Below are 24703 nucleotides of genomic sequence, written 5' to 3'. Positions count from 1 at the left end.
GTGTGGTAGTTCTTACTACATGTGAATAGTTTTTGAGACAGCCCGAAGAACTAGAAACAAAGTTCAACAAAAGAGTTCAACAAAACATTCAAACAAAACGCGCTGTGTCCTGTATGCCATCTCTCGTGTCGTGCATTTCTTTGCGCTAAAAGGCATTAGGTTTTACGCAACATCCAACTATAGGTATTTAGATTGCTTTCCTTAGCATGGCAAAAAGGACGGGACACTGGGCGCGGCGCAGAAGCCTGCCGTAATATTCTCAATCCATTAGTGGCAGCGAAGGTATGGATGGGGGAAATGGCGCACATCATTCTGTGTTGCTTTTTCTGGGCTACACTGAAGTGTCAGTTGTTGATGTCATTCAAGAAATGTTTGCGCGTCCTGTCTTGAGGAGATAAGTGCTTTAATCGAAGCAACATTGGGCAGCTTGGCCACAAATTCTGTTCGTCGGCCTGGCTTCGCATGCTCACGCCACTACGGTTGGCTTCACCGGCGTTCAGCGTATGTTTTTCCTTTGCCCCGTAAGTCGCAAAATCAACAAATAAGCGTTCGCGCGGTCGCCGCAGTCTCCTAGAATCACGATAACAATATTTTTTTTTGAGTAAAGCTTTTTTTTTTTGTCCGACCACGCAGCAGAAACATTGGCGTTTTGCGCAATGACTTACAGCTATATAGAAGTAGATGTGGCGACACCTTGGACGCGCAGGGTGCATTCGTGTTCGAAAATGGGCTGGTGCAGAAGCAGCGCTACATACACAGAGAGCACGACGAGTGTTGTGCTCCGTGTATGGCAAATACTCGCTCATGCGCAAATACTCCTGTAGTAATCTCGCACACTTTACGGTTGTACCGAGACGTTTCTTTTTTTTTTCGAGAAAGCTACAACAACAAAGCAATGCGCCGCTAATATCCGTTATGCGAGTTGCATTGCGTGTATTAGTGGTGACATCTGAGTTGCACCGCTGCATGCTCCATTCTTGCACGCACTGCAGTATTCGGGGAAGTGCGAAACGAACGTCGCCGTTTCGCAGGACCCATAAAAGACTGTATATGCTAATTAATAATGACAAAGGAAATACGAGCGCAGTGTTGTGTTTCTGAGTGAAGCGTGACATTGAACGTGATGTGGCCCCACTTGCAGCACATCTTTCCACGTTCAGAGGTCAAGATGCAATAAAATTGAGCTTTGTCTCAACTTTGTTACTCCGAAAATATTTTTCGTCGGCCTTCTTAAGCAAGTGTTACCGAAAAAATGAAAGGAAATAAATACGGGGCGCATGACTGCAACTCGGAACAGGGACGTCTTTAGCACATGCTTTAGAAAATGATACGCTGTGCTCAAACTTTCTTTCGTTGTTAACTGTTGCGTTCCTGCTGGCAGGCCTCTGACGAGCCGCTAATCTGCTTATTGGGCCTTTGGGAAAATCAGACAGCCCCCCGTGCTACGAGCGAAACAAACAAACACAATCTTTCTTCATTACGCCATTGGCATAGCACTAACTGTTGCGACGATTAGAACTACATAGATGGGCGGGAATATAAAATAAAAAAGCGCTTGCTATGCTTTTGGTAAAACATTCTCGATGAATTAATTAAAACTGTCTGTTAACGATGCAGGACATGCGACGAAAATGAGATTGATCACGCTCCGCGAGTGCAGACGTAGTTGTGCGGTCCACCGACTGCGGTGTGCACGTCGTAAATTGGCATTGTAGTTGGATATGTTCATAGCTACGGCTAATTAATATTTATGTAATTGCTGCATGATTAAAGGTGACACCAGTGAATAGTAGAAAGCGCTGAGAAACACTAGAGGCGTATGCTTCCCGCAAGTGAACTTGTGTGGAGCACTTCCTTTTAATCTAGGAACGTGCGCTACTGAAATCAAGGTAATTGAACACTGTGACCGGCTCTTCATTCAGTTTTTTGTTCTAGGATCGATAAACAGAGCGATCGATAAAAAAAAGGCTTTTCAAGAAAAAACAAATAACGAGTTATTCTAATACGGCTAATCACTTTTAGTTAGCTGTAATAATTATACCAGATTCCGGTACCAGATCGATCTTCAGTATCCACGCATCACCGGTGTCACTGGTACTACCGGTACCGATATTACCGGGGACACCGTACCGCCGGTACCAGGGCCGGTATTTTGTAGCGATGCCATTTCGCGGTGTTAATGGCATTCGGCGCTTTCCTCGTTCGTAATTGGTAAAGCGACGCGAAAAGCGCGAAAAGGCATTAGCATCGAAAAACGTATCGCTGCAAAATACCGACTCAGATCTATCTTCGGGATATGCGTATTGGTAGCCATATCACCAGTACTGATAGCGCCGGCAGCGCCGTTCGACAGGTACCAAATGAAACTTCGGGATAGGAGTACCGGTTCCGATAGCACCAGTACCAGATCTATTTTCAGGATCGGCGCACCACTGGTACCAATACGATCGCTACCAATATGTCATCGATAGTATTGGTACGACGATCGGTACCGATACCATCAGCAGCGGACAGCCAGCGCACTGCTGCAGCAAGGAGCCCGGAGCCGCAGTGCGCTGGCTGGCCGCTGCTGGTTGACGTCAGCAGAACGCCACTTATGGGCGCACATTTGCGCTCGCTGCAGCCTCCGAGTTTCAGTTTCGCGCGCTCTCAAAGCCTCTTCAACCTCTTCATCATCATCATCATCAGCCTGGTTACGCCCACTGCAGGGCAAAGGCCTCTCCCATATTTCTCTAACAACCAACAACAACCTCTTCATAAAGCTGTTCTATTTCTTCATCACCATGACTGGAGGTTGGAGCGTAGCTCAAACAACCTTTATTCTATACCTCCTATTTAACTTCATTACGACTACTGCTACCCTCTCATTAATGCTGAAAAATTCATCAACGTTGCCCGCTATGTGCTTACAGATTACAAGTCCTATCATGCATTCTCTCTCATCTGGAAGTCTGTAGCAGAGGACGTGGCCGTTAGTCAGCACTGTATAAGCTTCACCAGTTCTAACCTTGCTAAAGGCAATAATATCCCTGGCAATGCCTGATAATTCCCCAAACAGCCCTGCTAAGCTAGCCACAGCTGATAGTGTTCGCGTATTAAATGTTGCCAGGTTCACTTTCCAGTGACGGCCTGTCAGGATCCAGAGATTCCTAGCACCCTCTGCCACGGGGCTGGCCTCACTGCCGCCTTGGTCAGCTGCTCCATAGCCACTGGGGACCGAGGGCGATGGGTTAATTTCAAGAGTCATTGAGGTAGGTAATTACCAAATAATGTACCAGTGAGAGCAATTCTTGTTCTGGAGTGGGAGTTTACTTGTTGAAGCTTAGTGGGCCTTCCAAATTTGGTTGTACCTGGACTAATATAGCCCCACTGGCTCTCTGCAATTTTTGCCGGTCTCGGGCGCCACTCCAAGCTTGAAATTGTAGTGGACTGGACAGGGATTCGAACGTAAGGGACCATATAGTAGGATAAAATCATGCTTTAAGAAGGTAACGCTAAGGGCCCCGTGTAGCAGATATCCGGTGTCGACGTCGACAGAGTTGTCCGTGAGCGAAAATAGCGGTATATATTTAGGTATGTGTATATGCCACGCCTTGCTATATGAAATGTGGTATATGCGGGTTGCATTGTCACACCATTCTATCAATAACGTTGCTCCTGCCTTGTTTTACATTCTTGACAAAGTTATTCTTAGGAATTTTGAGATGGACAACCCACAAGCAAATGTCGTGATACAAAAAACCGACAGCGCATGCGTTCTATGGTAAATGTTCTAAAACTTAAATATTGTAAGTGCGAAACAATCAGATACCTAATAATGATGTAATTTCTTGTTTTTTCTTTGCGCGCCCGTGGGCTACCTTTGGGATCGGCCCACGCAAGAGGCCGCGTTTCTACCAGAAAGCTCACCTTCGTGCATAGCATTCGCCGCCAGCGTTTCCCAGCAAACATTGCGGTTACATAAACATCAGCTGCCGGGAAGCGCGAGAACCATCGCGGATCTTTAAATGCTATCGCGGTCCACTCTTAAGTGTACTCTCAGTTTTCCAAGTACTCCAAGTGTACAGTGCGGAGAAGGAGCCGGCCATGCACAGCATAGAACTTACGTTCTCTCCGTGCGAATGCGACGCTGCAGCAAAACCTGCCAACGTACGCAAATCTCAGATGCCATGCAAAAATGGCCTATACAATGTCTTTTTTTTAATTGATAGCTTTATTTGCCGCTTTCGCCCATTCTCTTGGTCGACGGTGATCGGTAATTCATGGTCGATGGTAGGACTTGCAATACAGAGGTATCGAGGGAACACTCGCGCAACCCTGTTGCGACAGGGGCGGGAAGGAGGGTGAGAGAAACTGCCGTACGTGAGCTCTCACTCAACCGACTTTTGCTCTTCACAATCACTCTCTCTCGCAACTGAGTTGCAGGTGGTAGGAGGAAAGGTGCACTGCCATGTGTGAGGTTTCGATCCACGGCGCCATGCCACCTTGCCCCTCATTGCCATAGAATATAATAAAATGCTCCGGAGAAAGCCGCGGTGATTTTGACGTCCTCGCTTTCGTCGTGTTTGGGGTTGGCAACGGAAATTTCGGTCCATGTCGCCTGACGTCGAAAAGCAGAGTGCACATGCCTGCTTTGTGGCGTCTGAATATTTGCGCCTCGGACTGAGACAACCCTCCTCTGCTCCCACCGCCCTTCTTCCGTGGGACAGCTGTGGTAGAGGGTTCCAGAGGGAGAGGAGCATCGCGGTCGCGTTCCACGCCGGCACTCGCAGGGACTCTTCCGCCCGTTTAAAAGTGAAAGTCTTTCTTTGGCTATTTCGCCCGTTTTCGCGGTCGTAGCCCTATGGTTGGAGGTCGGAGCGAAAACGCCTAAGCAAACTATGCGCGCGCTCGCGCTGCGGGGCGCGCTCTTCGTCGAATTCCAACTGTCACAGCTATTTGATACGCACACACTGTCCGTCTATACTACCATTTGCTGGTTAACTGCACTCTTCTCTGCGGATCTAGGCAACGAAAAACAAACGCTACCTAAATATGCTTACTGCAACGAATATATGTCATCAAGAGCACCATTCCTTTAAAAAGGCGAAAGCTTTCACCCATTTCCGGTCTGGAGGCGGTCGGTAGTTGCCGGTCGGTGCTCGGACTTGGTAGGGCGCCGGTACGAAGGGTACGTGCTCTCGCGCAACGAAGTTGCGGGGCCTGTTCGTCGCCGTTCGTTCTATTCGCTTACATTGGCATTCATCGTCCATGGGTTTCTGTTCATTTTTTTTTTTGCTTCAGACACTTTAAAAAGACTTTTTGAAAACAATAAGAAAACATTGCCGATCTGTTAACAGGGCTTTTGTGAACATGAGAGAGAAATATTATTGCGCTGCATGTCGCAGGCAACTTGCAATCTCGTGTCGAAAATAGTGAAAAGTCGCATGCTCTCTCCTTCGCAGTGCCGTCATATAGCGTCGTCGCCAGTAGCAGAGCCCCACAGCAGTTACTGGCTGACTTCGCGAGCACGAGAACATTCTTAGTAATGATATCATTACTCATCTCAGTTACATAAATGAAAATTATATATGTTTGCGATCCCAAAAGGGCGGAAACACCATATCATTTTTCCATTGCGGGTCTTTACACGACATTTACGCGTAGCTGCGTGTGCTTCGCGTGGTCTGCGAAATCGAAAGCGCAGTGTGGATGCCGCAGCCGCCAGCCGCCACGAGCCGTCTCGCCGCCCAGACGGTGAACCTTTGGACGGCGCTGTGTGTGTACCATATTGTCTTCTTGTGTCCAATCTTATTCGCGCTAAAAAAACTCACATCAAAATGCGATTCCAACAAGCCCACATTGTTACTCTAGGTTCTCAGGAGGGGGGTGTCCAGACTTCTCTCAAAGTTCTTGAGTTATCGGGACCTCAACTGCGATCGGTAAAGTATAGCTGACTCAAAATAAAATACGAAATTAGGTTCTTGGGTATTACGAGCCAAAATCACCATCAGGATAATAGGCACGTCATAGTCTGGGACTCCACAATGATGTTGACTACCTGGGAGTACCTGGGGTAATGGGGTAACGGGCGTTTTTGCCTTTCCCCCCCTCAAACTTCGGCCTCCACGACTGAAATCCAGCCCGCGACTTCGAGTTTAGCAGCGCAGCGTCATCGCTACGAAGCTGCCGCAGTACGTGTTTCGGAGATTATTCAGGTCGTCGTGTAAGGGGGGGGGGGGGAGAACGGGGATGGGAGAGGGGAAGGGGGAGGCGTGTAGGAGAATATCTAACAAGCTTCTGTTCCACGTCGCAGTCTCGTTCACCCTTCTCATGCTGCGCATCTGAATGATGACGAAATGCACGACATACGTTTCTTAAGCTTTCCTAGAAGGAGGTACTTGGGCCGGCTTGTGTTACGGCAAGTTTGCAAGGCTAGACCCTCCCGCAGTCGGCAATATATTTCTCCTTTTTCTCCTGCTCAAGATTGAAAGACCAGCGCCCGAATAAATTTCACTACCATAGTTTTAAGTGACTTTTGTGCCATCAGATATAACGTATTGCGCTTCATCGCTACATATTGAGAGAAAGGGGTGAAAGATTCATGGTGCCTATGTCTAGCATAAACGTGTGTGATTTTTACAGAGCCTCAAGCCTCTCAGCCTCACTAGTTCATTATTGCCGTAGCTACACACAGACGCCTTACGTAAGTGAGAGGAATAGATAGGGAGGAGTCAAGGAAGTCAAATCATGGTCATTTCTACATCCACCTCAGCAGCGCTGTCATAGCTGGAACCGTCGGTCCCATAGAGAAAAACTTCTAGCGTCTGATTAATGGCACCATGAATGAGCTTCAAGGGTATCGGCTAACGAATACAGTCACACGTGATGCTTTCGCAAATAAGAAACCAAAAAGGAAAGAAGATCGTACGCTGAAAAAAAAATACAAAAACATGATTTAGTCGCTCTTTTGGTGTGGTGTGGCTCACTTGAGAGGCCAAAGAAATATGAGAAGCATCTGTCGCCCATGGCGATTGTTAAGTTTGTATATATGACGGGACGGCTCATGTCGCGCGTTGATTAATCGTGCCTAAACATAGGGTCACACGGCTTTTGTCAAGAGGTGCAAAGGTTGCTGTCAAGGAGGTCTGATGTCGGATTAATGCCAAGTACTTGTCATTGCTGTGCAAATGAAATGTTATTTTTCTTTTTCTTTCATCGCATACGTTCCTGTGGGTTTACCTAGGACGTTATTTGTTCAAATGGGTCACTGCACCTGAAACGTGCATCGGTATTTATTACGAGAGCGTTCCTCTCTTTATGAAAAGGAAAAAAAAATAACCAGCGACTGCCGTCTTTGTTGTATCCTTGATAGGGGGGTCGAGGCATCAACAAGGCCGTCTGCGAAGCTTTTTTTCTTGCGTTAAAGTGAAAGGGAGAGAAATAGGCAACATGACGTTCGTCCAATGAAGCTATAAAAGTGCGAGTAAACGTCCGTAATGTTATACGCGTAATTTTCTGTTTTCAACACAGATAGAAAGTATTTGTGAGGACGTGACCAACGTCATCTGACTAATACGGCGAATAGAGGCAGTTTATAGGTTGCTGTGTGGGGATGTCACTGAAAAATGCATGCCCTTCTACAATAGGCGAAGGAAATGGTGTGTTTCGCAATTTTTAAGTGTATTGGAAGTAAAAATCAAAATGTCCTGCGGAGTCGCTGTTGCTCCACACTTTTATTTTATGCGTGTAGCTGTTTCGCCGAGATATTTTCATCTCCTGAAACAAATTTTTATTTAATACCTTAATGGACTATTCGGCCAGCCATATGTTGCACGACTACATTTCAAGCCATATTTAGACTTTACTATTTGCAATGAGCGAGGAGGTGAGCCTTTGTTTTGTGATATTTTTTTCTAAAACGACCAAACCTAATTTTCTAACCGCGCCTAGGACAAGAGTAAGTGTATAACTAAAACTCTGCATATACTTCTTTCACTTCAGTGCCACATACTTTTCGTTGCTTTCACTTTTTATTTGTTGTTGGTGCTCAAAAGCCACGATTTCATGGCTTTCACGATATGTTTAATATTTACGTGCACGAAGGCACTAGAAAACGCAAGCTTACAGAATATTTTCGGAACATTTGAGGCTTTGTCGGTTTTTGAATTCATCCACTTGAAAAAAAAAAGTGGGATCCGAGACATGGCCTTCCTTAAAAGAGAAACAATATCTGCTACATACAGTGCCTTTTTTTTCAATCCTGGACAGTAAACTATCTGTTGTACGAACATCGCCTTAATGAATATTTCAGACTAACGAACCTTTAGAAAATCCCCGGCAGTTTTCCTATGCATTCAGTCCAAAAAGCTTTCAGTTAAACGAATTTCTGGATCGTGAATATTTTAGTTGAGCGAACTAGATCAGTGGACCCCAGCTCATTTTTGAAATCAGTTAAACGAAGCTTTGCGCTCTGCATCGCTGGCGTAACCGGTACCCACCGCCTGGACGTAGCCTCTCCAGCGGCAGCTACGTGCAGTGTGACAGTGAGTTGGTGATCTGTGCTAAACTATCACATCTGGAAATTGCTTCCAGTGTTTGTCCCGAAGAGGAAAAGCGCGACGAGGAAGATGCAATGGCAGAGGCAAGTTCAAAACCTGTAATTATAGCCGAGGTTGTAGGATGCCTTGGAAAGTTGTTCCAGAAGAAGTGCACAAAAACATAGACTCTCTGGACAGTTTTGTTATTTCTTGTGCTTTAGGAGCACAAGTGCAAATGAAAATTAGATGTTTTCCAACATGAGACGGGCAGCAACGTAAATGTTACGCACTTCGTATATATTGATGTACATAACTCCATAAATTGCATTTCACACTTTTGACTCGATGTCTGCTGTGCCCATGTTCCACATTCTAGAGAATACTCAGTGAACTTTCAGTTAAGTGAACTATTTCCTTGGGTCCCTTGAATTTCACTCAAGTGAGGGTTCACTGTGTAGACTACACAAAATGAAAGCAAAGATCGGACTATTCTCACCACCTATATTACGGCATATATTGACAGTTTCATCCGTCCCCCTTGGAGCCCAGTCCCTACATTACCGCATAAAAAAATTACGCTGGCTGAATGAGAAATATGGGCACGTCAATTCCTCATCACAAATTTAATATCTTAAAAAAAAGTTGCAGTTTCACCCGAAAGGCAAAACAACGTTTGCGATAGCAACTTATTAGTTATACGAAGTACGGATAGTGGTTTTATTGGCCATATAAACTTGTAAGCATTCACTTATTAACTAAATAAACAAGCATGGTGCCATGCACGCACAAGCAAACATGAATACATCTCATTCTGAGACCGCGGATCTTCGCAGTCCAAACGCTGGCGTGAGGAAGCGCGCCAACAGCAGCGAGCGAATTTATTTTCGTGCTGCCTCTCACTCACTTCGACGCAAACTGAGCGGCGAGAACATGCATACACGAAGCTATCAGCACACGGAACAATCTATCCTCATAGCAGGACACTTTCAAGATAGCGCCCGCGCGGACGCGTTCGGCCGCACCATACGCAGCCGCCGCCGGAGTAGGAACGCCTCCGCCCCGCCCCCCCTCCATCGGTTCCTTGCACGCGATGCAACACGGCGCGCTTCATCTCCGCCTTCCACCCTTGCGCGCGCGAGATCCAGCCACCATCGTCGGCTCACCCTCGCAAGCTTTCACTCGCACAGACAGCATACGGCGCACGGCCACGATGTTATCACACTTGGACTTCATACGATACCTCATGGCGACGCCGATGGCAGAAATGCGCCTGAAGTGTCCATATAATGGATATCGAAATAAAATTATTGATCACACTTTGTAGCACTCGTTCTGTGGCATTCCCACATGAGTTGTTCTCGAGGATGTTTTTGACCACTTTATTTTCACCTAGCATTCCGTCCTCTCGCTTCTGCATCCCGATGAGAAAGTGTCACGGGCGCACCGAGTTACGCATGCGAATAATAAAATAAAGACGCTGGGACCAACTCAAGGTCAGCCAAAAGACGCCGTGCTGCTTCCGGCCATTATCGACGCACTATAAATAAACGGCGCTTGGGCTTATCAGAGAGCGCGCAACGACCACTGCTATGTGGCGTCGGAGGACATTGGCTCACACCGTCTGTGGGATGTTTTGCTCCTCGCAAATATGCGCGTGGCGTTTCCTTTCCTTCCTAATAGGAACCACTGAAATTAGGAAGCAGACCGGAAGCAGCATGCACGTCGTGCAGTTGCAGTGCTCTTGCGATTCTGGGCTGGAAGCAGTGCATTACTTCTACTGGTCTGTTTGCTAATCGAATAAGCGCCACTGTAACGCTCTGCCTCATACGCAAGCTACAATGACGAGGAACACTCGGGTAGTAAAGGGTCACCAGTACGATTAGCTCGTTCTTCTCTCCAAAAATGCCTGCGCCTTGGGGAAATCAAGTCATTGCATGCGCGGATTATCACTGATTCGCAGGTGTGAGTCCGCAAGTGTGAGTCCGAAATGGCCATCTTTTAATCTAGCATTCTGTGGCTAATGTGCATAGGCACACGGATTATGTCTGTGGCCCGAATTGGGCACGAATGAAATATATCGCAATAAATAGAGCTTGCACGTGTTGAAAACAAACAAAAAATGCAACGTGTTATTTACGCAGCTGGCATTAAAAATTTGAAGACAACCGTTGAAATGCCCAGACGAGATTATAAAATGTTTGGTGTTGGGGCCGTCATTGATGGACTAAAAAACGCGCACCACCCTTGTATCACTTCGCTTCAGTGTATAAAGCCTTTTCTTTTTCTCCTACAATGCAGATAGTTAATTCACAGAGAGAGAATATTTCAAGCTAGGGGAAACTGTTGCTAAAGCTAGCAAAAGGAAATTGAATTTCTGCTTTAGCCGAAAGGTGTCATTTAAGATAACGTGGCGCGGATATACAGGGTGTTTCTATGAAAACTAAGTTATATTTAAAAATAGACGCTTTGAAATAAAAGGACGGCTCCTTCAGAGACATGCCGTCAGTTGGTGCGACTACGGGGTGACTGGTGATACGAAGCACTTAGTCGCTAATTAACGAACATTTGGAATTATCTCAAACATTTAGTTCCAACGGGTTCGTTGTAACTGCAAATTGAAGAAAGTTTCCGTACAAGCCATATCAACTTTTGGACCTGGAAAAGTGCGATTACCTGCGCCACTGTGGCACGACGCATTTCGGGCCTCCGAGCGCGCGAAATCGAAACTGGACTACGACAGCGAGCGCCAAGCCGCGCCCCTCGACGTTCTGCTTACATCGCTGAGCAGCCGGCAGCAAGCCCGCTGGGCGCCGGGCTCCTCGCTGTCGCAGCGCACTAGCTGCCCGCTTTTGGGTGACGTAAGCAGAACGTCGAAGGGTGCGGCTTGGCGCTCGCTGTCGTAGTCCAGCTTCGATTTCGCGCGCTCGGAGACCCGAAATGCGTCGTGCCACAGTGGCGCGGGTAATCGCATTTTTCCGGATCGAAAAGTTGATATGACTTTAACGGAGAACTCGCTTCTGTTTACACATTACGATGAGCCCGCTGAAACAAAACGTTTACATGGGCGCTATTCTGGACATTCCGCCATTTTCTTCGGTGCGTGACGTAGGCGCGACGCAAACAAAATGGCGCTGGTGGCCCAGTTTTGCTTACGTAACGTGACGCCAACTTGACGTTTCGCCTAAGAAACTGAAATGAAGGCACTGAATGTAGCGTTATCAGTAAAGCAAAACAGTTTTCCTCCGCAGTGAAAATAAAGCAGCTATCTCAAAGCGTATGATTATTCCGTCGAAATCGCTTCTCGCTTCCGTCGTCTGCTGCATACAAGCTGTCGTCTGCTTCAATAGGTAGGATTGCTGTCCCCGGAAAATGGAATGAGTCATCGCATGTTGGCGCCAACGCGCTTGTTTTCTTGCTTGAGACAACATACGCGACCTACCAATAGTGATGCGCGCACGTTCTAGGCCACATTATCGCTATCTCATGAAATGCAAGTGACTCAGCCCGACTCGGCTGGCTGAGAAACGGCCGAGTATCACCGATAGCGTTGCGCGCGCCAGAGATATCCACTAGCGCGACGCAAGCGCCGGCGCTGCCATCTCTTGTTCATTTCGCTGGTTACTCGCACCGCGGGAGGAAACTTCAAGGCGCCGCCTTGCGTACATTTCTTTTTATAAATTAGAAAGAGGCAATTGTCATAACTTTTGATTGTGCGAAAAGGCAATAATCTTGATTACAATACAAATGCAGCAGTGAAAAGTGGACAACAGTTCCGAAAGTTTGCCATGTTCAACCAATATTATTTCGTATAAACGCGTTGTTTTAAAAAATGACGGCCCCAAACAGAAATGCCAACACCACCCGAGAGCGATGCAAATACTATGAGCACGCGTTATGAACAAAATATTTTCGTGGTGCCAAACGACGGGGAAAAATGGGGCGATACGCATTCCTCTCGGCTGCCATTGCATATGGCTGCTCATTAGCATAATTCGCGCGGCTCGTCGCAGCAAAAATTATGGCGGAAAATGTCAGCAATGGCGGCCCAGCGCAACGTCACGCATCGTCAAAATGACGTTTACGAAACAGCCCTTCCTGTGACGCTCCTCGCGAGATATTCCTTCAGCCAATGAGCAAGTTGGCGTGGTGCGTATCTTGGATCGCCACCACATATTCGCGCAATTGCAGATGCACTGCACTGGCTTCTGCACGCTACCGCTCACATTCTTTTTTAAGCACTAATATCACAATATATCTGCCAAGGACCAAAAAATGTATTAGTCCATAAAATTTGCAGCTCCACGTCACGTTTCGTCATCTTGATGAAAACGCAAAATGACATTTCGCAAAGCTTCCGTTTCCCGGCACAAATTTCAAGGCACGTGAGCTCGCCACAGCCAATCAGAGAGTCAACATGGCGGATAAAGGCGGTCGTGCAGCCGCCATGCGTGTCGAGAATAGCACCCTATGTTAATGAACGTATCGCTCGTTATCCCATGGTTGTCACCACTGACGACATCTCTCCGAAGGAACCGACATGTTGTTTTCAAAACGGCTGTTTTTAATAATTACTTAAGCTCTACGTAGAAATATCCTGTATATGTGATATAGAGGCATCCTATAGAAGAGTCCACAAATCAAAGGTAAACATTTTATTGCATGTATGTTTTCTTACAGGCATAAAATGTGCCTTGTTTTCGTAATGAATTACGTTATCCTCCTGACGGTTGGCGTTTTATGGCATCGTGAAGTACGTAAATGGATATCTCTGAATCAGAACACCGCAACGGCGGGAAATGTCAAGAGGTCCTCGAAATATCTCCGAGTTTGCAGCGCTCAGAACCCTCCCTAGCACTCCGCCCACTGAGGTCACAATCGTTATTCCCGTTATCAATGCCAACGGTACAAGTGCCTTGTTATTATTAGCACTCTTACTGCAAGTACTCGTCGTTTCTCTTTTTTTTTGTCTTCGAGGCCATGAAACCATTCTTTCTAACTTGCCAGCAATGGCGCACAGAAAATAACAAAATAGGATATGGTGTCAAATAGGGATGACGTCCTGATTACCTTGCTATCAAATGAGAGTTTAGTAATGCTTGTGGTTTTATTGGGCTCGAGGCGTTTTTCCCCTAAGTGGTGCAGTGGAAACGTGAAGCTTTTCCAAAGCTAATAAACATTTGCGCCAAGGCTAACCTCAGAACCTTTCAGCAGGAAGTACAAACCACCTCCAAAAACAGTATGAAGGAGGCATAAGGAAACTTCGCACAACTTTTTGTGTTCGTGCGTGTGTAATTAAGCCGTACAGCGGGAATAAACGGAAGGTTGACCAAGTAGTCCACATGTCTGTAATATATGTTGCACACATGCATAAAGTTCTCTCTCGCTATAGCCATACGCCGGTAGCCTCCTCCTATGTAGGCAAAATGTTGTGGCTCTTGAAGTGGAACACAGATTTCTTGAAAGGGCGCCTAGATACTCGTACTCGAAATGTTCCCGTCACATCTAGGAATGTAAGAAGCGAGCCTAGAACGCGAACTCTTCGATAATACCAGTCTCTGTCAAGCGTAAGAACGCAGTTTCATGTGTACTAAATACTAACGTAAACAGGAGCACATCCCCTGGATACTGCACAGACTAGCATAGACTGGCCTGACTGACAACCTTTGCGCGGTAAAATGGTACGTACCCTATTAAAAATTGTAACTAGTTTATGGTGTCTCTTTGTATTGGATAATAATCGTTATCAACATTGTGTTCACTTCCATTCTTCAATGCTATGCCCTGTTACTGTCAGGAACAACAACGCAAAAAATTTCATACACAAAACCTAAAAGAACAAGTGGCACTGCGGTACTATTGTGCGCACGTGAATGCTGATACGTTAGGCTTTCTTATTGAAATTATTTTTTAGAGCCAGGACATCTTGCAGGTGCATATTCATAAGAGATTTTTCGCCTGTGAAAAAAAGTCGCGAAGCATCGATTGGGATAGCAAATCATTAGCTATATGATGTACGGATAGTACTTTTATCGGCCGCATAAATATATAAACATTCGTTTACTAATTAAATTACCAAGCATGGTGTCATGCGCGCACAAGCAAACATGAACACACCTCACTCGACGTCTGCGGATCCTCGATGTCAAAACGCTGGTCTGAGGAAGCCCGGCAGCAGCAGCGAGTGAACTGACCTTCGTGCTGCTTCTCCCTTCAACGCGAACTAAGTGGCGAGAACACAGCTCACATGAAGTTATCAGCACTCAGCGCACTCTTGACCCATCGTAGATCGCTTTCAAGATACAGCTCGCGCAGCCGTGTTCGGTCGCGTCATATGCAGCAGCCGCCGCTGTAGGATGCATCCCCCCCTCTTCTCCTCGGTGTCTTGCGTTCAATAGACGACGGCGCGCTTCCTCCCCGCATTCTCCCTTGCACGCGCGCGTCTAGCCACCATCGTCGGTGATCTTCGCACGTTTTCACTCCCACAAACAGTATACAGCGCACGGCCACGATGTTATCGCACTTGAACTTTATACGGAACCTCACAGTGACGCCGACAGTGGCGACAACGGCGGAAATGGCCCTGGAGTACCTATATAATTGCTATCGCAATAATAACTTAGTCTCTACTAATGGAAAACATGAAACGCTGTGTTCGGTGTTTATTTTCAAGCAGCCACTTTTCACATCATAAGTACTCGTGCTAAGGTATACAATTTTGTGAAATGTGAACAGTACGATTAGTATTTTGGACGAAATGGAAGGACGAACTACGCAGTACTCCCTCAGAGTTAGCCTGTTTCTATTGTAAATGCTTGCTTTATTCGTTTACTTTTCGAAACATGTGAAACCAGCGCTGAAGCTATGCGTGTTCACAGCAGTGATTTACCAGACAGCCCAGCGTTCGGAGAAAACAGGTCTCTGTAGCACATGCTGCCGAAGTCGCGTCAGAAAACTCAGTGCTCATCTTGAGGCTGATTTTTGCATTGATAACGCGCCGGCGTGCTCGAATCTGGGAGTGCATGCGCTCCTCCAAACACGCATGGCCACGGAGAGATTTCTTCGCCGAACGCGTATGGCTAAAGCTAACGCTGATTCCGGATCGCGTCCGTTATTGTTCAAGATGTCGTGCCGTTTTCGTGACTGACCGATACCATACAATGTCAGCACATTTTAGTTGCACGTTCACAGTGCCATAGCGTCGCTGACCAGCACTGGTTCGCCATAAGTCAATAACTATTATTGCAGTGATAATTACAGGAGAACACAGGTTGTTATCGCGATTTCATTTCAAAAAAGCGTCATTTGAGCATTATTCAAAAGACTTGCGCAAAATAGCAGGGACACAGACAGAGAAGATAACAGGATTAGCACTCGTCCTGTCGTCTTCTCTGTCTGTGTCCCTGCTATTTTGCGCTAGTCTTTTGAATAATGATGACACACCAACTAGCCCAACTTTCTGCCTTGATCGTTCATTTGAGCAACCATGATCATGTCTTAAGCCAAGCTACATTCAAGGCAAGCCAAACTAATCATATTCTGGCATTTCCACCGTTTCACAGCGCCATTTAACAAAATACAATAGATCTTGGCTCCAAATATTTCGTAAGGTTTGTATATATTATAAGCAACTGTGTGCGAGGTGCGACACTCAGGCCTGCTTGGCGTCCTCGACAGTAATCACCAGGCACGCCGTGTCAGAGAAGGAAGTGCATACAATTATGATGAAGATCATAAAATAATTTTTGCTGAGCGCCCCCAAAAGAGGCTAGAAACACATGCAGTGGACTGCAGGTGGTATATGGTCATGTTTATTCTACGTGAAATTATTTGTTGTTCTACCCAGCTGCTTTCTGCTTCACATCCATGGTTTTTATCGCAGCCAGGTTGGCGTTTGTTCACATATTCGTGACTTTTTCGAATAAATATTTAGTTGAGAGTCAACGCTTGTGTTTCGAGCCTCTTTTCTTCGTCGTCTAGTTAGCGCTGCTCTTTGCCAAATATAAAGCGAAAGTCCAGAACAACATGCACAACCATACTTATAGCATTTGAACAATACAGTTCACCAATAAATGTCCCAGCAGCGCATTCCAGTAGACCTACCGGGAAGCCATCACACGACTTTGACAATCCTACCATGGTTTTTCTGTTTTCTTTTTTCGTGTTTTTTTTGCTGTCTTTGCTGTTTTATGCTTTACTTGCATAACACGTATAAACTTGAAATGAGATTGAGAATGAGAATGATCACGATTTATTGAACACAACGTGTTAGGAAATAATATTACAAAAAGAGAACTAGCAGCATGAAATTGCATTAGGTGATGCAACTCTTCCATTATGAATGAACCCGTTGATGTTCACGCACGTAAGATGTTGAGATTCTTGATGTACTTATAAGAAGCCCCACGATGAATCCCTGACATTTTCGTTAATGGGAGCAGGAGGCTTCTCTGCCTCGAAGTACACAATTCTCGTGATTGAATTTGTAGACGGCGTGGGTGTCCAACCAGGATTTCATTCCATCGTAGTAAATCCTGCAAGAAGACGATCGGCATAGCGGTTTGAGATTGTTCTTCCGAAGAACAAAGAAGTCTGAACTTGAGCGCAATAAGCGAATTTTCTTTTCCCACGCGACAAACAAATTAGAAAAGCGGACCTAAAATGATTCTCCAGCCGTGTTGGACCTAAAGGTATGGAGGCGATAAATGTACGCCTCGTGATTTCTGTATCACACAAACGTTTTGTAAGCACATGGAATTGACGGTGATGCTGGGTGCTGCTCGCGGCCATCGCATCCAAAAGGGGCGCAAGGCAATTACAATGAATTATGCAGTTTTTCACCGTGTGCTTGGGACTCCCAGGCTTGCAGTTTCTGTGTTGCATACTCGACTTTCTATGCTCTTTTGTGTCACAGCAGTCGTTCACGACATTCCCACATAAGCGCTGGCGGCTTAAAAGCTGGATTTGTTGCGTCATAGCTGTCGTGAACAGCAATGGGCGGGGGGGGGGGGTGTGAAGTTTTGCATCCGTGATATGGTTATAAATGTTTCTTCGCCGCAGCAGTATAGTCTGAGATATATAGCCACCTGCCTCTTTTGATGCAGCATTTTACAATGTGTGAGACCTGGGAATGTTCATGCTATGCGAAGGCGAATCAGAAAGTCTTTGCCCCCTATCTTTTATTAGCCAAAATGAGGTATATACAGGCACTTATGGATATACGTACTATTCTACCTACCTTACACTATTTTTCCACATGGTCCTCACACCGGTTCAGACTTTTCTCCCATCCCAGCACTAAATTTGAGATGCTCCTGTGGTAGAATTCGTCCGGCTGACTGTGGAACCACCGTCTGACTGTTGTCTTGTCATGCAAGTCTTCACGGCTTTCAAAGCGAGACCCCTTTCCCCCCATAAGTAGGCTGCATTTCCCTGTGGATTTCCATGGGCAATCGTCCCTTGCTCCATACAAAACTAATCTCACTTCGTTGCTCGTACGCCGTGGATGTGTGAAGCACAACCGCCGTCTTCTACAACTGACAGCAGCGCCGCGGCGCGTAGCTACCGACAGATAAGGCCGGGCCGCTCCAAGAAAGGTCCACCGCTGGAAATGGATAAGTTCGCACTTAGATCCGTAATGTGGCTAAAAACGATAGGGACTAAGACTTTCTGATACGCCTTCATATATTATAACCAGAATTAATTTTACGTATTAAAACTCCGTTTTTAGTGTTTTTTTCCCTAACCTTAATTTATGTGCTTGGGACAGCACGTCCATGTCAGGTACCTTGGATAATGTGGAGGAGCTTGCGATTCCACAGCAGGTAACGTAATGAAGTGAGAGCACGCGAATGCCTGAAAAAAGCTTGGCAATATGTTCTGAAGGGTGGATGTTGCTTAGCTTCAGACGCACCATTTGCACTAGCTACCTGCCGCGCTTTTATACGCCATTGGAAAAGTATGTTATACTGGATAACTAAACTAGGTACAAGCTCCGCTAACTATGAAGCGAAGCCTGGGTGATGAAATCTCACAACTGCCAACACAAGCAGAGTAATTTTTGGCAAACACATTTAATGTAGATAAAACAGCTGCGTAGTTAATTGAAATTACGGTAATACGTTGAATTCAGGTGATGAAACATAAGAAAGCGGCTGTTAGTACGTCGGCAAACTGCGTCAATTCCTTCAAACTTTTCTCTTGTGCGTAAGTTACGGCGCCAAAAGCCTTTTGGTACGGTATAGGAACGCGCAATCGACAAGCGAGGAAATACTTAGCCTATGTTGACTCATTTCTCGACAGAAACGCGATGATATCATCAGCGCTAAGCATTCAAGCATTAGAAGCGCTCACTTATGTACCGGCTGGGGCATATGGTATATGGGATGTTGAATGTTTAATGGGCGCGCACCTCGCATTTGGAGAGTGCTTATGAAGATTCCAACTGTCCCTTCGCTGTGTACCTAAGCATCTGTAAATGGGAGTGGCGCAACGCAGGATCGTGCTGGCGAGAGGAAGCATGTGTAGACACCTGCCGTGCAGCTACCGCAATATATATGTGTATCATTGCCGACCACAGATATTCTATAAGTGCGCGAAGACGCCTCTCACACCTGTTCGCATGATATTGAAGCTAAAGTTCAGCGCGCTTTATGCCATGTTGTCGTCCTCACAGAACTTTCGTTCTACTACACGCAACCGGATGACCAACATATAACAGTTATCCATCCCACGAGCAATCGCTAATGATTTCGCTTTGACGACTAGCGAAACTGTGGCGCTGCATAATATTGTTTTAACAATAGGCGCTCAATTTTCAAAGCATTACTACTCACCTTGCACTTTTCTGTTATCCAGCACCCCTTTACCCAAACAGCAAGTTTCGATAGAACGTGTACGTGGTTTTAATGATTTAAGATATTTTTACAGCTACTAAAGCTACAACGATGACGGCGACGACAGCTACAGCTACAGCAACAGTAAGCGCAATAAATAAAACGGGAGAGCTGTGTCCCTGCGTTTCTTAGTTTGATAAGTTTTTTTTTTTTCAATTAGGCTTTGTCCTATACATGGTAAGGTTTGTAACAGCGCACCCCAGACAACGACAACAGAAGGAATAAAACGACGACATAATTTTCCCTCTTTAATTAGGAAGCATTCTTTCGCTCGTCAAAGGCGCCTTGCGGTAGGTAAGAGGTAGGTTCCTATCTCTACTCTTTTCTGGAAAAGAAAAATTCGTGTCCAATGATCCGAACCCTGCAGCACGATGTTCCAATGATTAGGCCACGATCGCACGTATGCGTCTCTCGTGCCAATGCCAGCGAGTTCTTTGAGACAACTGGCGCGTGCGTCAGGTGACCTGACGCAGGCGCTAGATCACCTGCACGCGCGCCAGTTTCGACTCGCCTACAGAAAATTACCGCTGCAAGAGAGAGCGTGTCAGTTCCTCCTATCTCGGCTTCATGGCAGTAAACGCTTTGAAAAGCTGTGTTAGACTGAAGCGCCTTCGGGATCGGCACATGCGCGTACTCATTTCTTCGTAGTCGGTAACGCTACGAAGACGCTGTGCCATACTGTACTGCCTTCGGAGTCAACCCAGGTCGCAACCAAAGACGTCGTAAAGTTTCTTCGCAGCAATAACAAAATAAATGTAAGGCTGTCGCCGTCATGCTATTGTCATCACTTGGTTCTGTCATCACATACAGTGTCACATCAAGCATACAACTGTTTGCTTTAAACAAACCCATTGGTTTATCTGACAACTCGTCGATTCCCAGAGTGTTTGGGATATGCATACATACGTATATTTTAAATCCCCATCTGTCAGACGTTTGTGTATAGTATACTGACATCTTTTAGTGAAGAGAGCAGAATTGTTCGTCATTGTTCTGGCTACAACCTTTTATTTATAGGCACATTTCTGCAGTCGCGGTCGCCGTGATGTTCCGTATAAGTACAAGGGCGATAACATCGTCGCCGCGCGCCGTATGCTGTACGTGCGAGTTCAAGCGTGAGAGGGTAAGCCGACAATAGCGGGTCAATCTCGCGTGCGCAAGGGAGGAAAACGGGGAGGAAGCGCACCGTCTCCCATCGCGCGAATGGTACCAGGGGGGAGGAGGGCGGCGTTCTACTCCGGCAATTGCTGCCTATGGCGCGGCCGCACGCGGGTGCACGGGCTCTATCTTGAAAGCAATCTGCGATGGGGACAGAGGGCGCCGAGGCCTCATAGCTTGGGGTACGCTGTGTTTTCGCCGCTTAGTTCGCATTGAAGTGAAAGGCAACACGAAGGTCAATTCGCTCGCTGCTGCTTCCGCATTTACTCTCCAGACAGCGAACTTCTCTGGTCGTCGAGCGAGATGTGTTCAGGTCTGCTTGTGCACGCATGGCATCAATATTGTTAATTTAGTTAGTAAGCGAATGCGTACAAGTTTAAACTGCCGAAAAACTACTATCCTTAATTCGTATAGCTGTCTACTAATTTGATGCTTCGCCTTTCGGGTTAAACTGCGCCTTTTTAAATATGAACGTGGGGGGGGGGGGGGCTCTTCAATTCAGTTCTTCCGAACTACGCTACTTTTTCTCCCTACTCCGAACATGAATCTTGGTAACCCCTCTTGAGCCCTTTAAATATTTTGTATGCGGCACTTGATCCTCAGAACTATATCGACGCCATTCAGGCTTGTGGGTGGTCGTATTTTCTGCCAGAACATCCATCACCGTGTTTCAAAAAGGGACCTTGGTATCTAGCTTTGGTTGAGTCCCATTATTACTTGGAAGCTTCCGATTTCCTGGACGCACGTGCTGTCGTTTGCATTGGCTTCTGTGCACTTTACCTTGATTAGCGGGAAACGATAGCATATGCGTGTGTGTCAGTAGAAATGGGTGTGAGCGGTTTTCCTGCGGCTCTCCCTTCTCTGCACTTACATACAAAGCAGGCCGATGAATAACAACAGGCCAACATCGAGCCGAGTAAAACATTATAAAAAAATTGCGGATTGCTCCTGAACCATTTTTTTTCAGCATGTAACAGAAGAGTACGCCTTTTTTTTTAATTGCGACAGCGTGCCTTCTGGCATAAAGAGAGTACGCCTTTTGTAGGCATCTAAGGTAAGATATTAAAGGGACCCTGAACCACTTTTTATCGAAGTGGAGAAAGGTATTTGGAGTGAACATAGGCTATTTAAGAAACTCTCTGCCACAAGAAGTACTTCAGTGCGCTCAGCAGAAGCGGAGTTAATTCACAAGGAAACATGGCCTCCGCTGCGCTCCCCTTCCTTCTTCAATGTCTTGCACTCTGAAGGGTATGGCGCATTGGGGCGTGCCTACAACGCTCCGCCTTCTAATTGTCACTGTGGCGCGCAGTTTAAATTTCATTTTTGATGTTAACATAGACGCCACGAGTTCCGATTTTGGTGCCTACGACGCGTTAAACATCAACCAAACACGGTTGTCCTAAGCATGCCGCAGTGCGGTTAGCCAGTGGAGTCGTGGCGGCACCTCGCGGCGGCCGCGGTATCTATGCATTGTAGCCGACCGCAGCTACCAATAGCAGTCGCGTATGGGAATTCGCTTTATTACGAAATAAAGCGAAAGCCTGCCTCCTTAAGGGAGTAAGGAGGCAGGCTTCTGTTGAAAAGAGAGCGCTTGAGAGAAAGGTGATTTCGCGATCCACTTGCGAGCTCCGCGCACAGCGTACGACAGCAACACTTGACTGAGATGTTCACAGCAACGTGTACTACCCCCGGACTATATTTCACCAAGCCCGATGGGTGGTTCAGGGCCCCTTGAACTATTACGGTCTGATATCACTTTTCCCAGCATCCTCTCCGGGATTGTCGCCAAAACTTTTTTTCGTGTATGACGCCTTGATCCAACCACAGTTTAATTTTCAACGTCGCCTTTTAAATGCATTCTTGAAGATATCTTCTTCCCATTATTTTTAGATATTCTCTGGCTTCTCACTGTTGATTACAATAGGTTGCGATCTTCTGCAGGCTATCACTGAGAGTTGATCTGTTCTAGGAACTTTATCGTTTCTCGTGTTCATTTCTGCCACCCATAACAACGTCCATTTGTTTCACATATTTTCGTTATCTTGAATAATGTCCCAACTTCCTCCCACGTGAACATCTGCAGAAGTCCCATACGTTAGGAAACGCCTTTTTTTATTTTTTACGTATTCTTGAATTATCCACATTGGGTGGTTCTTCAAAAACAAGTTTCAATACTTTTGTATTCTCTTTCAGTTCCTAAGCACTTTCCATCGGCTGTTTTGATCATTGTAGGAGTTATGCCCATTGTCGAATTCCTCCTAATTTTGGTACTTTGGCTATCCCAAACATCTCTCCTTTTATGAGCCTCATGCATTTTTTCATGTGTTGGATTTCCCCTCGATAACATTCCTCTTTTGTCCCTTTTGCAGAGTTATAGTTCATCATGCGTCCTCATGACAACTTAGTTTTCACCACTTGTGCTTGCGGTGTTGCTTGAGCTCCACCCTACTACGAAAGTTATATATTTTTTATCTTTGGAATTGGAATTTTTTTCGAGACTGCCTTCTCTGGGTTTTTAATAGCTCCTCCATCTTCTTGACACCATTATTTTATGCGTTTCCGAGACACATATACCATGCAGAACAAATATATTTCTCATTTGGTTATCCTTAATCTTAGTCATTTCATCCTCCTTATTTTGCCCTGTGTATGTTATTCTTGTATTCTTTTTTTACGTTTAATAGCTTCCGCATGTGGAGACCTGTAATCAGTGGTCGGAGTTGTGGTGCAAGTGTGCGCTTGGGTAACAATTACATGAGCTATTTATGATGCTTGGTTTTTTCTTTCACTAAATAGTCACTCTTGAGTCCTTCCCTGTTACTGGGGACGAGGTCTTCTGCTATCTTTGGGAACGGGTTGTTATATTTTTCTTTCATCAGTCTTTGCATAACCATATGTCCCAAGACATTGCGCGCCTATAATGTCGATCCTAATTATCTTCTAACTTAGCATTCGATTCTGTGTTCATGCTACTCGACAGGGCTCTTTCCACTTGCAGCAAGTTCCAAATTGCGTATAAGCACCTATGCAATACCTAACTGTGCCTGCATATCGTTGCTGCTTTCATCCGACGGAGTTAAATTAAATTATGGGGTTTTACGTGCCAAAACCACTTTCTGATTATGAGGCACGCCGTAGTGGAGGACTCCGGAAATTTTGACCACCTGGGGTTCTTTAAAGTGCACCTAAATCTAAGTACACGAGTGTTTTCGCATTTCGCCCCCATCGAAATGCGGCCGCCGTGGCCAGGATTCGATCCCGTGACCTCGTGCTCAGCCATCCGATGGAGTTTGCGTTTAACACCTACTGAATCATCTTTCATAAAGTATTTCTCGCAGCCAGTGCGCACGCTTCGCTGCGCGCGTCACTCACGGGTTACACTCTAACAATCAGCAGAGCAAAGGTTCTACGTTTCCCAATCATGAGGAAGCACACGTATACACACCTACCTAATTGATAAACCAATTGAGCTCCAGACGAACGGTGTTACCGAAATTAAGTTCAATGAGACTGCGAACAGAACAATCAAATATATTATTATTATTATTATTATTATTATTATTGTTGTTGTTGTTGTTGTCTTTCTCAACTCGAATAAACAAGGTGTCTCAGCTAACTTTAGGGAAAGTTTAAAAATGTGCGAATGCCACGTAGCTGGACAGAACTAAGGTAATGCTGTTTGGCGTCGCTTGGAGATACTCAAATTATTTTTCTCATTCTGCGTAATTAGGTAATTGGTATTAATTAATCAATCAACTTCTCAACTATTATAATTGGATGAAAAGTGTCAATGAGAAAAAAACATTGCAGAGCACCGCGAATAACTCCAGATGCAGTTTTCTGCTGCCCAATACATATTGCATAACAGTGTTTTTCCGAGCATGAAAGAAGCCCGCAAATGCAATTGCGGCGCGACTGGCCGCTCGAGGCACTCTGCGTGTATTCGTGGGCTTATTTCACGCTCGGAAAAACACTTTTATGTTGCACGTATTGAGCAACAGAAAGTTGGCTCGGAAGTTTTTTGTGTTGCTCTACAATGTTCTAGTTGACACTATCATCTAATTAAAATATTGGAGAGCTTCATTGAATAATTAAGGCATTATCTAATTAGGCGGAATGAAAAAAATAATTTCA

The 24703-nt window shown here is 45.8% G+C and overlaps 1 protein-coding gene across 1 annotated transcript in view; it reads right to left on the bottom strand.

Annotated features, from left to right (window-relative positions):
• Nucleotides 1–16744: 16744 nt before the first annotated feature.
• Nucleotides 16745–24703, bottom strand: part of LOC135904831 (E3 ubiquitin-protein ligase MARCHF11-like) — a 130388-nt gene continuing 122429 nt past the window's right edge. Inside the window, exon 9 of the mRNA XM_065435823.1 lies at nucleotides 16745–17050. Coding sequence (XP_065291895.1) covers nucleotides 16945–17050 — 106 coding nt within the window. The 3' untranslated portion in view covers nucleotides 16745–16944. The remainder of the gene's footprint in view (nucleotides 17051–24703) is intronic.

This window comes from Dermacentor albipictus, chromosome 1 (genome assembly GCF_038994185.2).
Source record: "Dermacentor albipictus isolate Rhodes 1998 colony chromosome 1, USDA_Dalb.pri_finalv2, whole genome shotgun sequence".
In the NCBI taxonomy this organism is placed as follows: Eukaryota; Metazoa; Arthropoda; class Arachnida; order Ixodida; family Ixodidae; genus Dermacentor; species Dermacentor albipictus.
Note: the sequence above shows the minus strand (reverse complement) of the source record. Positions and strands in the feature narration are given on the sequence as shown.